The sequence below is a fragment of the Melozone crissalis genome, unplaced genomic scaffold, assembly GCF_028551555.1.
Source record: "Melozone crissalis strain CALT ecotype California unplaced genomic scaffold, PUWL_Pcris_2 ptg000007l_1, whole genome shotgun sequence".
Lineage (NCBI taxonomy): Eukaryota > Metazoa > Chordata > Aves > Passeriformes > Passerellidae > Melozone > Melozone crissalis.
Genome location: NW_026535785.1, coordinates 11,331,649 through 11,345,220, shown reverse-complemented (window position 1 = coordinate 11,345,220; position 13,572 = coordinate 11,331,649). Strand labels below are relative to the sequence as shown.

General features: G+C 38.9%; 1 protein-coding gene across 2 annotated transcripts in view; it reads right to left on the bottom strand.

The window, feature by feature from the left end:
• Window positions 1–2,320: 2,320 nt before the first annotated feature.
• Window positions 2,321–13,572, bottom strand: part of TOX3 (TOX high mobility group box family member 3) — a 74,113-nt gene continuing 62,861 nt past the window's right edge. For both annotated transcript variants that reach the window (XM_054296331.1, XM_054296333.1), the window contains exons 4-7: window positions 9,101–9,370; window positions 7,536–7,763; window positions 6,139–6,219; window positions 2,321–4,522 (exon numbers count right to left, since the gene is read on the bottom strand). In XM_054296331.1, coding sequence (XP_054152306.1) covers window positions 3,782–4,522; window positions 6,139–6,219; window positions 7,536–7,763; window positions 9,101–9,370 — 1,320 coding nt within the window. In that variant the 3' untranslated portion in view covers window positions 2,321–3,781. The remainder of the gene's footprint in view (window positions 4,523–6,138; window positions 6,220–7,535; window positions 7,764–9,100; window positions 9,371–13,572) is intronic.

Genomic DNA, 13,572 nt, shown 5'->3' with positions numbered 1-13,572 from the left:
TACCAGGAGACTCCAGTGATAGATTACATGTACATGCTGTGTCATATCCAATTAACTCAAATTGACTGTGTACTGCATTATGCTGTTAGTGCATGGAAGATCAATAAATATGGAGAAAATCCAACGAGGCGCTCTCCATTCCCATCCAATTCTAGTAGGTCTGAGACAGATCATGCTCCTATGATGTGCGTGCTGCTGCTGAAGAGGGCAGGTGGTGCATAGACACCATTCAAACTTGGCCTATTCAATCTAAACTCCTCTAACTCGCCATTCATGCATAGCAAAACACCATCTGGTCCTATTTTGCCTCCAGCAATCACAGCTGACCAAAAACGATAATAACAGCTGTTGCAAAACAAAAGCCAAACAAAGGGGGGAGGGAAAGGTTAGAATGCAGTCCAGTGCTGCAAAATACTCCATGAAGTGAGAAATGAAAAAGGAGCCATTCAAATAGGAATCCCCATTGAAAAGAGTCAGTGCAAGACTTGTGGTTAAACTTGAGATATTTAATCCATCTGTCCTACAAACCACAATGGTCAGGTGATAATATAAAATTGAGATTATGTTGCACAGAGGTATTTAAAGGCTTTGTTCTCCAAGTTAGAAACTAATGACCCTGTGTCAGCTAAAAATTAAACCTCCTTATGTTCTTTCATCATGTGTCAACCTGGGTTAATGTGAAAGTAGAATGTGGTTAACCGAGGTGATAAAGCATCTGAAACCTTGGGAAAAGAAGGGAGCAGTTAAGTGCTTGTAAATGCTACGAAGGAAAACATTCTTAAAAACCATGCATGACGCTGAAACCATACAGATTATTGCATTTTTCTTGTATAAATTGCATATCAAGCGATTTAAACTAACAGTTTTATTTATGACCTATGATAGCACAGTTATTCACTTAGATTTAGGGAACATGAACACAAACTTGCACAGTTTGAAACACAAGATGTTCTGCAATATGCTATTGTGGGTAATGCAAAATATAATTTTGTGGCAAGCAGGGAGATGCTCCAGTTTTTCAAGATTCAAATTTTGATATTTAAAATGTACGGTCCTGCTTGATGATTAATTTCCTTTTTTTTCTTTTTTTTTTTAGCTGCAGTAATTAAAACTATTTTTCCTGGAATTGAACATCAGTAGTTCAGCAGCTCTTAATCAAATGTGATAAAACCCAGGATTTATGAAACCATTTAATGAGTGTAATAACACCTGCTTCTCGCTGCAAATAGTTGAAAACAGACTTCAGTTGTAATTAACTCTTATCACTTGTGACATTTTTCCAACGATACTTCATAGGTCTTCAAAATGACAATTATAGAACTAATACACAATTACTGTCACATGCAGTTTAGCAATTATTTCTGAAGACATTTGTCTAAAGGTTTCAAAAACGACCATAAAATGGTTTCCTTTGTTACGTAACATTGGTTAAAACTGACACACACGAAATCTCTCCCAAACAGCCTCTGTTGTGCCATTTCTAATGCAGACAGGCTTCCTTGCACTTGGAATAAACACCCTCCATCCCAGGCATTATTAGATATCATGCTAAGGCTATTAGGAGCATGGGTAGCTGTCAACTAACACCTATTATGAAAAGCCTCAATTTATATATGATTTTTTCTGCTCCAAGAAATCTATAAATTTATAATTAGAATCTCTTGCTGTTCAATATTTGTACATAATAAGCAGAGTACCTGACGATGATGAAATATTGAAAGATGAATTCATTATGAAGAAACTCACATGCTGTAGTACCTCTTCCCTCAAGTCTGGCTGCAACTTTTTGGCGATCTCTACTCCATTATTTTTGGGTTGTGCTCTGAGCATGGTAGCCATGCCTCAAACAGGATTATGATTCTGCTCAGGCTTGACACTTGCTGTTTTTAATTTTCATTTTATCATAAGCAGTTTAAGATTGTTGCCAGTGGTAATTTGCAATTTTTATCAAGACCTCTTCATTATAGCTTCTGACAGGACAGATGCTGTAATTAATCATGCCAGACAACTGGGGATAGTGGTCAGGCTGCACTCACAGCACAGATACTGCAGGAGAAGGAGGGAAACAAGAAAATAGAGGCTCTCTCCTTTCTGTTCAGAGCAAAAATATAGGAACAGCACTAATAACCTGACAACACACTGGATGTTAATGTTTCCAAACCCTTCATATGAAAGACCTGCCCCCTCCATCCTCCCCACTCCATCACACTCTACCTTAACGAGAACATAAAAGTCAGACAGCTCAGGAGCAGCCCAAGGCAGGAGCTGGAGGCTTACAGAGGGAAGCCCACAGCTGAGTTTACACCCAGAACTCTCGGATACAAAACCAATTTGTGCTGATTTCCATCTCTAAACATCACAGCTGAGAGACAGGTTCACCTCCCTGTTCCTGCAGCTCATCAGCACGGGTACCATCGCTGTTGTGTGACCCCAGCACTTGCTTTCTCTCTCTGGAGTCACAGACACCTCAGAGCAGCTGCCCACAGCTCTGCAGCAGAGCATCTTGGAGGGCACAAGAGCCAAGTTCCCATTGGTACCTGTTCACCCAGAATGTCTGATAAAAATCCAAAGAAGTTTAAAAATGTCCAAGAAATCATTTGCAGAAGGAAATATTTCTGGCTTCTCTATCAAAGACTTACAGCTCATCAGTTTTACCGAAATGTGTTTATTCTATAGCAAGATAAAAGCATTTATTTTAGATAAGCAAAATACAAACAACTTAATTGCTGCTATCATAACTCATAAAAAAGTATAAAACAGCATAAAAACACAATAAGCAATGTAGCAATTAATAATTCATGTTACCAGTGTTTACATTAAAGCCTCATTTATGAAAACTTTACAACACATGATATGAAAACTTACAACTTTTAAAGAAAATATTTACATTGATTATTCAGTTGTGGAGTTTCATTTAAATATTCTACTGGTTTTACAGCGTATTAATAACTTGCATTTCTCATCTTAGCTTTCTGTAATAACAGTTTTATTTAAGTGCATTTCCCTTTTAAAAATACAGTGTATTAAATCTGAAACTCATCACTTTGACACAGAATATAATATTCACATTTGTTCTGTAATTGGAATTAACGTAAGAGGGTAAATGTCAATATATATTTTCTTATGAACTATGGCAGGTTTATTTAGAGAAATGAAGTGAAAAGTTGGGTCAAACATTTACGTCCAGTTACTTGCATTTGTTTTTCTGAACAGGTTTAGGAGAGAAAAAGAAAAAAAAATAAGAGCTTTGGCAAAAATCTGTGATTTACTCTATTTTTTCATGACAAAAAATGCCATCAACTAACTCATGTCATACAAGCATGATTGTATGAAATCCAATCATAATTTTACAGGTAGTTACAACTGTGCTTTAAGGGCTTCATGAGTTCATACTGCCTTGAAGTGCATTACTCACTTTTAGAGAAAGAAGGGCTATAGCATATAACTCTGAAAGGCCATTTTGCAGTCATAAGGTCCAGGTATTTTTTTTTAGGCCAGTTGATTCACATATTGTAGGTAAAGCTTAAATAAATTAAAAAGGCATCACATGAAAAAGAGAACAGCATTTTTTCTTTTAAACAAAATGATTTATAGTCAGCTAAAAGATGATACACAGCTACATTGTAGTTCTTTATTGCCTATCTAATAGACACTTTAGAGGATCATTTGATCTGTTATGCATCCCTGCATAACTACCATCAACAATTTACAGTTTTCAGCCAAATATGGTTTACCCCTACCCCTCCATCAACACAAAGCCATGTTGCAAGATCTTTTATCTTCAGAAAATACTAACCTGTGACAATACTTGAGTCTGTGTCTGAGATTGTATTTGTGACTGGTGCTGCTGAGGTGCTGGCTGAGGGCTCCCAATGGCAGGGATGGGAGAAGTGATCTGCGGGGCTCCTGGGGAATGCTGCTGAGGAGAAGGCTGGGACTGGTGCTGCATGTGCTGCATTTGCTGCTGCTGCATTTGCTGAAGCTGTATGTGCTGCAGTTGCTGTTGCATCTGCTGTTGATTCATTTGCTGCTGGAGATGCTGCTGCTGCTGCTGCAAATGTTGCTGCATGTGGTGCTGAAAATGCTGCTGCTGCATTTGCTGCTGTATTTGCTGATGCATTTGATGCTGATGTAGCTGCTGCTGCTGCATCTGCTGCATCTGTTGCTGCTGGAGCTGCTGCATCTGGTGCTGCTGGCTTTGCATGGAGGGGCTGAGCTGAGACGAGGACGGCGTTGCCACCATATTGGAGCCCATGGAGCTTATCAATGGAGCTGCAATGTTTGTTGGCATGTTGGGGGCAATGGTGACAGAAGCTACAATCTGATTCATTGGCAGTCTCATGGTCAGGGGTTTTGGAGCAATGGCTCTGGAAAGGGGCTGTTGAAGAGTTTGGGGCGATGCCGACACCGTGGCGTGCTGAGAAAGGGAACTATTCAGAATGAGGGAGGAAGACAAATTTGTGGATGCCAGTGTTTGCTGAACAGAACGAATTGTCTGGGCCTCAGCAGATTCTGCAGCAGCCTGTGTTTGGAAGAGAAATTAATTGTCTTTTCAACAGAAAAAAAAAATTGTTACTGTTTACATGGTAATAAAAGTAACAGCTACTCAGAGACCTTTGCCATCTTTTGTTTTCTATCAGAAAAGATCAATCTGCGGTCTGAAAACAACCACTGATCAGCAGTACATTGCATCACCTCTCTATCTGCCTCCCTATATGGTACCTCCAGGTCTTACTTGGACAAAAACTAACTCGTGCCCTTGATCAACACCAGAAAGTCAGAGATGTCACACACATTTTGTCACTGAAAGAGCTAGAACAGGCCCAATATATTTAAATTATTTTAAAAAACCCTGCTCTTTGGGAGGCAGCAGCACACACACTCCCCACCACATGAGTTACCAACCAATGAGCAATTAACTGACACTCTTTAGACATTTACCTGTAATAAATTGTGCTGCACAAGTCTCTCTCCCCTCCCTATCCTGAAACATCTCACATGAAAAAGCTACAGCAAGGATGTCTTAATTTAGAGGAGATGAGATACCATGACTTTGAGTGTCATTTCCACCTGCCATCTACCCAGAAGTTACTTGGTAGTCCTGGTCCCATGGATTTGGGGAAAAAATACGATTCCTGATTTTTCTGAAAAGGAAACTTAAGATTCACAAAATAATATCTCTCAAGCGTATTTAGAATTCCTGCTGATCTTGAACTTAGCATTGTGATACTAAAGGCTTTTAGAATATTATCTAAGTCCCAGAGGGAATAGAAAAATGCAGCTTCTTAATACAAGAAGAATAAATCTTCCAACTTTCAAAAACACATGTATAATTTCTGATGTTGTATTTTTAATCAATAATTAAAATACACAGCAACTTTCCATATGATTTACTAATGTTTTGCAGTTGTACATTCAAATAAATATTCTCAGGAGTTAAGACATCATCACCCACTGTTTTACCCATATTTTAGATATCTATAAGCACATTTCCATTTATGATATTCAGATGCAACAGAACTGCAACCTGTATAGTGCTGCTGTCTAGAAAGGTAAATTCTCAAGTAAGACAGCAGAGCTTTGTTTTCTTCACAGGTTTTACTTTAACTCAGGATCCACTAAAATACTCATTGTGGCTCACTGCCAGCTAGTCCATTTTTTAGTACTCTCCAAATTCAGAGCCACCTAACATGTCTTTCCCCTCATCTGCAAAAATACTTAAGCTTTGTCACACAACAACTGCTCTCCAACTCCACGCAGAGCAAGCCTGTCCTTTGAGAAGCAGCACTTGAGGAAAAACAAACCTCTGCAAACAGCTTGCAAATATTAATGTCAAAAGGTCAGTATATTTTTCATGACTGAATTTTATTTTTGTGGTGAAGTGCCTCCACAGCTCAGGGAAGATGCACAATTACAAAGATAGTTTCTGGTAATCATTAGTATGCCAGGAGAGAGATGAAATTATTTTTGCAGAGTCTAAGCAGGGTTCAAGCAGCAGCACAACATCTTGTAGAGCTGTATTACAGAAATGCCATGATTCTGCTTATATTGTGCATAACATCCTCCCCTTGCCCCACATATTCCAATATCATTGATAAAAGCTCACTTGCATTACATTGAAGGCAATATTAGGCTTACCTTAGAAACAAGGCTTGCTCTGTAGGCAGCAAGTGCCTTTAGGTATTCTTTTTTGGCAGCTTCAGTTTTTCTTTTATATACCTATTAAAAGAGATCACAATTTCACCAACTTCAACTATTAAGATTTTTTTTTGCCAGAATGCTCTCAAAATCACTTGCAGAGAAACAAAAAACATAGACCAAAACCCCTGAAAACACTCTATTTGAAAGTCTTAAATATTTTTGCAGGTGGTTACAGGCTTTCAGGGCTACTTGCTGGACTTGCAGTACAGTTTATGTTTATTATCAGGAATAACAAAATGCTGCTATTTGACATCAGTCTGAGCAGCAAACTGATTGACAAGACTACCTATGCACTCTTTCCTTGCCCAGAAAACAGTATTTTATTGACTCCAAGTAGCAGGGATATTAGAAAATTGGGTATTACAAATGCCAAAATGTATCAGCAGTAGGCTAGAATAGCAGAATACACCTGTGCATTTTTTTTCAAAACAAATATTTGAAGTACATATAAGGAAATCTATACACCTTTAAAAAAGGTGGATCAAAGAGCTTGGACTTGCCCCAATGCCAGCATGAGAGAATCCCAGTGAGTTGAACAAGAACTGTTAGGCAAAAATTACTAAATCTGTATTTTTAATCATTATTAAATTTAAAGTTCACCTTTAAATCATGTTCATTATCATCTGTTAGATCAGAATAAAAGTTTCTAAATGTATTTCAGAAAAAAGTACCATTCATCTCTTGCCAAAAGGGGTCCTATCTGGGAATCTGTCCTCCCCTACAAGCTTCTATTAACCGTTACTGGGAACAAACAAGGGGTATTTTTAACCCCCTTTAATCCATGTGCAGCAGTTCCATGTGTATGGGAAGAAGAATAACCCTCAAGGAAGTACAAAACTCATCACTCTGTACCCAGTTGGAGTTGGAGATAGCATTTCCCACACAACATTGTAATGAGACTCAGAGGATTGGCTTCAAAGGTTGGAAATCAACACGCTTTGTAACAAATTCATAAGGCAGATCAAAGGAAATGGTAAATATGCTGTACCTTCCTCTTTTCTAACTTATTAATAGGAAACAAGGGCTTTGAAATAGGAATCATCAAAAGATGGTTTTAAGAGGACTCTAGGACACTATAACCTGAGCTCTTTTACAAACTGCCCTTTAAAATTTAAAGACAAATACAGTCATTTAACACTACCTGTCAGCTCTCACAAAGAAAAAAACTTAAAAATTAGATGCCAGGTCTTCAGCAAGTTCAAAACTCAGTTTAGCTCTACAGAGGTGGAGTTCTACATCAGCAAGTAGCGTGGGCAACTCAGAGAAGAGGCAGGAGGATTTTTCTACAAGGATTACTATATTACTTCTTGTGAGAGAAACCTGCATCAATTTACCTGTTTTTGTTCTTCTCCTAAACTGTCCCACATAGATGCCACTATTTTTGAAACATCTCCAAATGTAGCATTGGGGTTCTGTCCTTTAATTGCAGCTTGTGTGTCCCTGAAGAAAAGGGCATATGCTGACACTGGCTTTTGGGGCTCATTGGGGTCTTTCTTTTTCTTCTTCTTTGGGGTCTTGGGCTTCTTGCCAGAATCTGGGGCAGCTCTTTTTTCTCCAGTAGCCTAAGAAACAGTAAGAACAAGAACAATCACTAAATGCACTAAATAAGTCAGATAAATTGCAAAACAATTATTTACAGTCAGTTGTAATATTATTTGGATAAAGCTGTTATCTAGGCAACACTTGGGAGAGTCCTGTTGTGCAGGCCCTTTTCTCTAGCAAAGAGTATTTAATGTCAGCATAATCTCATTGGATCTACTGGAACTAAATGCATGAGTAGTTACTACTCATTCTAAGCATGGCTCTGAGAGTCACATCGTACAAGTCTGACCAAAAAAAGGACACCAAAATGATAATTAATATTAAAAAATATTAAGATTTAGTTCATAGCATATTTCGAAGAGGTCCTCTACGTTTTTCCTTTAAGATCCAATCTCAGCAGTTGAGACTCAAAAGGCAAAAGCTTGGAGGCATTTTCCAGTTCCCAGGCTTAGACTGGCAACTTAGACATGGGCCAGGAGTTAAAAACCCCACCCTTGAGGCAAAAAGCAGCAGCAGCACCTGGGCAGTGTGTGCCCACCTGCAGAGCACTGGCTGTGATCCCCAGGGCAGGGCAGGTGCCCCTGGGGGAGCTCTGTGCTCTGGCCAGGGACCGACAGCCCCTCTCTGCTCTCTGGGATAGGGATCCAGCAGCTCTGCTCCCTGTGTGTGCTCGTGCCCTGCACCCTCCTTTGGTGAGCTATGCACAGAGTATTGCAACAAGGGGATCAAGTGGCTCTAAATATGATATCTAGTATGATACATATCTCTGTGATAGTGATTTACTTTGATATTTTGAGGACCCTGTACAATGAGCTTTCCACATGTATAACTTTCATCAACTCAATGAGAAAACCTTTCATGGAACAGTTTTTAATTAGGTTTTTCCATATACTGCTATAAGAACATTTGTTCTTCATTTGGTCAGTATTTTTTCCTTTTATAAGAGATTTATTTAAAGGAAGATATAAGTTAACTAAACTTTCAGTTGGAAGAAACCTTATTTTACTTCTCTCTATACACATCCATGTTTTACATGACTCCAGAGAATACCAAACTGAGAAAAATGTCCAAGACTGATGCCTGAAGAGATTCAACAGATCTGAAAATCTGACTCATACTGGACCTATATATATATATATATGTCTATTCTTATATATCTGTCTAGTCTTAGGTTCATTATTATGATGATAGTATGGATACTTCTTAAGTAAAAAAGGTAATCAGCAAATTAATCATATTCCACTTTACTGTAACATTTGTGATTTAAATGACCACATTGCAGCTGAGCAGATACAGCCACATCCATGAAAATCTAGCATGAGGATGTATGAGGCTTGCAGCACATGGAATAACTTACTCTGTTTGATTCATCTGCATCTTCTTCATTGATGGAGCTAGATGGGGAAGGAGTGGCTGATTTACTTGCAGGAGGGGAGGGAGAGGTGTGTGGCAAATTAGTGCCTCCTAAATTCAGCCCCAGCTGTGCGCTCAGCTGAGACTGGTTAATGGTGGTGAGCTGGGACGGAGCCATAATTCCCGAATGAGCAGCATCAGTCATGTGCACAATGGATCTCATAATCAGAGAGTGGTCCTGGCGGTACTGGGAAACCTGGCTGTGACTCTGATCCTGAAAGATATGGAAACATTGCTTAGATATTAGCAGTTACCACACAGCAGTAGCAGGTGAAGTTATTTTCACAGACTTACAGAACCAACACCGTCAACAGGCAGTTTGCTTCCTTCCTTTTTAATGAATTAAATATATTATTAATAAATTAAGTGTAGCAACAGTTACTTTAATTGCTCCAGACTTCACTTTTCCCCCCAACTGAGGCTGCTTATTTTGTTCTTTGACTAGAAATTACATTTGTCTGTTTTTAAACATTTTTTTCTCTTGTTGTAGTGAGAAATACCCACATAAACAATAGGGAAACAGGATGACTGAGCATTCAGGAAAACATTGCAAATGAGGAGACACAGACTGTTGTCAGAAAGTAAACAAAATTGGGGTGGGATGAGGGGATATATATAGAGAGAGAAAAGCATCTTCCTCTACTGAGTTTCAATTATTCTTGGCCTATACAAGTAACAGCAGTGGATACAAACCAGTCCTGTCTGGGTGGGATTTTAAATCTGTTTTAAACACAGAACACTGCCCTGTTGGTCTGGAGCGCATTCACTGCAGCAGGCTGGAGAACCAGTCCAGTAATCCTAAACACTCCTGTTGGCAAGTAGCACATAAAACTGCACATGTTTATCTTTAATCCAACAATCAAATGTGTGGAAGTAGCAAAGTTTGTACAAAATCGATGTACAAATCACTGACTTGTACTCAAGTCTCAGAAACACAAGCACTTGCATGGTTTGGTTTCTACTGTTTCTTGGGGGCACAAACTGTGTCTCCTACATCTGCACAACATTTATCACATTTGTAAATAAAAAGAAGCAAGACCCTGAAGGTAAAGTCAGCTGCAATCTGCCTATGAAAACTATGGTTTTTTTGGACCACACACAGATCAATACACAATGAAGGAACATGTAAACAGAAAAGAAGATTTTTTAAGAAGTTAATAAGAGAATAAATAGCTCACAAATTGATTCAGCAACCTGATTAATCTACAGTCGTTGTTTGAGCAGCCAGAAACATGAGAAATAAATTAGATTTTGAAAACTCTTTCATTATTAATAAGCCACATTGCAATTAGTAGCAGGTGCAATGATCCTTAATGAAATGACACAGAACAAAACAGCAATTGTGGGAGCCCACTGGACTTCCACAACAGAGTCTGACCTTCCTGGTGCTCTCTTATTAAGTATAGATAAGTAAAAACTAGTTTTGAAAAATCTGTGTCAGCACGGAGGTGAAAGTTTAGCCCAAATGACTTTCCCTTACTTTTTATAACTTTGCCCTCAACAGAGGCAGTGTTTCTGTGCTCCTGGAAGCCTGTCCTTGGCTGGGACAAGGGTGGGCATACAAAGAAGCAACACGTGTTAGAGAGGATGCACACCCTGCCTCATGGATCTTTATACACAAAATACTGCAGCTCACTGTTTCCCTGTAACAGTAAATCATATTAATTCTGAATTTGACTGTTGTGTCTCTTTCTGCTGAAGCCCATACAGTAGAAAAAAGTCCTTCTTTAGCATAAAAATGCATGTGCAGCTGGGTCCAGTAGAGATCAAGTTAACCTCACAAGCTCATGATCCAGATCCAGTGCCCCAGGGCTCACCCTCATTTTCCCCATGCTTCCCCAGCCCTTGCCAGCTTGGCTCATCATCCATACCATACCCCACCACACTGCTTTTCCTATTTCTTAAATGCTTTCAATATTTTCAGTAAAGGACTGCAGTTCCTTAGAGATGAGTGTGTGTGCCAAAAGTGGAGCACTTGATACAGAAAGATCAAAACATCAGACTTATTGGCTGAAATACCCATTTGCTTCAGGGCACCTTTCTGTGAAAATTTACTGCTGTTAACTACACGGTCATTTTGATTGTGACTTGTATTGGCAGTGGCATCTGGAAGTCATTCAAAGTCTTTTGTGAAATGATATCACTCTGCCCATTACTCCAATAATTTTACAGACATTACTTTATTGCATGAAGAAAAACTCTGCTGGCTTTCTCCAGCAAAGCTGGAGAGGATCAGAATAACCTTCTCTCAGAAAAAGTAACTTTCTTCATTATTGTGCAGCCCATACTTTCTTGGAGGTGTTCTACCCCTGAAAGCCTTGCTTTTGTTCTCCCTTTATTGCTACACAATGCAGGCCTTTCTGGCCTTTACACTCAGGCAACAAAATGTGATGACAAGGGTTACAAACCATTTACTCCAAGTCTTGTCATGTCGGTTGCATCTATGATTTTATTGAGACTAAATTCTCTTGACTTGCACTGACCCAGAATCTAATTTTATACACAAGCCCATGAATTCTTAACTGTCCCTTTTTCTGATACTATCTGATGCTTGTGTGGGTTTTCTGCATCCACTTACTTAATTTCAGTTTTTCTTTTCTGCTTCTTTTCCTGATCTCTTTAGCCTTTTTTTTTAATCTTAAGAGCTTCAGTAAAATCCAGGAATGGCAACAACAATATTTTGTAACTGGCCATTTAGAACTAAACTGATAACACATATTATGCGAAAGAAAACGTTTCATATAATATTCAATCCCTTATATTCATATGTCCATATGAAAACAAAGAACAATGTATTTTCTGCACTTTCAGTTTAACTTATATGGCTGATCAGCATTAAAAAAAGAAAGGAACAGGGTTTTCATTTTTTGCTTTGTGGTACAGTGCTGTGGCCCTGAACAACCTATGGTTCCTATACCAGAGCTTTCAGACAAAGAAGTATATAAGCCATTTTTTATGTGTGTACAGTGGTTTGGAAAGAAGGCAGGGAGGCTAGTTCATAGCAATATTAAAGTCCATGGCATTTTCCTATAGCTCCTGAGCAAACAAAAGTCTTCTAAGAAAGGAGCTAGAATCAAGAAAACAAAATTTCCATCAGTTATTTTTGCTCTTATTTTTTCTGTGATACTGCAAAGGCCAATATCAAACTGAAGGGATCAGTAGCATTTCATTATGCTTGAGATGTTAATCAGAGAAATGTTTAACAACGAAAATCATCCTGTATCAGAAGCACACATGGAAATACAAGTGCACTGAAGCACCCACATGCCATCCTAATTACATTACTGTAGGAAAACTGAAAAGCTCACCTATCCAAAAATAACCCACTGAGAATACTGGGAGAATTTTAGAGAATATCACAAGCTCTTCTACATAAACTTTACCCAAAGTAAATGTGATACACAAGTATTAAAAGCATTCAAGATCTTTGTAACATTAAGCAAAAACAAGAGATCAATTCTGACAAAAATTCATGAACTCCTCAAGCAGACAGTATCAAGTTTTGATTGAGCCTGATCTGCTTTGCAGCCTTAGATTGAAGTTAGACAAAACCTGGTGATCTCAAAACGAGTCAGGCAAAGCTCAACCCTTGCTTTACTCAGCATGATAATCAGACAAGGACATGATGTGTGGAACCAAACCAAAAGAGAAATAACTTGTCTCATTCCTCTGCAGGCTGAAATGGCTTTGACTCAGATCAATCTGTTGTCATCCTACACGAGTGCTACAAACCCCTCAGGTGCAGAGACATTTATTGAGGGCAGCACTGGGCACCTCTCTGGGCTCTCCAGTGAGAGGGCAAGGGGGACGGGCTCTAAATGGAGAACAAGGGGTTTGGATAAGGTGTTAGGGAGCAATTCTATAATGTGAGGGTGATGAAGCCTTGCACAGAGATGCGCAAGGCCAGGCAGGATGGGAGCACCTGGTCTGGTGGAAGGTCTCCTGCCCATGGCACGGGGTTGGAATGAGATGATCTTTAAGCTCCCTTCCAGCCCAAATAATTTTTATCCTTTCACAATTCTAATTATATACCTGGATTTAAAAAAAAGCAAAATATAGTCCAAAATGTTTTCACTCTCTCAAAACAGCTGTATGGTGACTGTGTAGCCAAAATCTCTTACACAGCTGTCTCCAGCCTGTTGCACACATTATAAAGACATTCAGCACTTGGTTCATAGAAGGCCTCATCAAAGGGACCATAAAGATATCTGTCCATCAAACTGCCCTACTCTCAACATTTCTAATCACTTCAGACAGTCATGCCGTGAAAGTCATATTTAGTCCTATTGCTAAAGGACACATCTCACAGCCTATGACAAAGGTACAGCTTATTTTACATTGATTTGTAAAAGAACAAGTTCTCAAACCTATATAAAATATCAATGCATCAACAGACACTAGAAAGCAAATAATGGA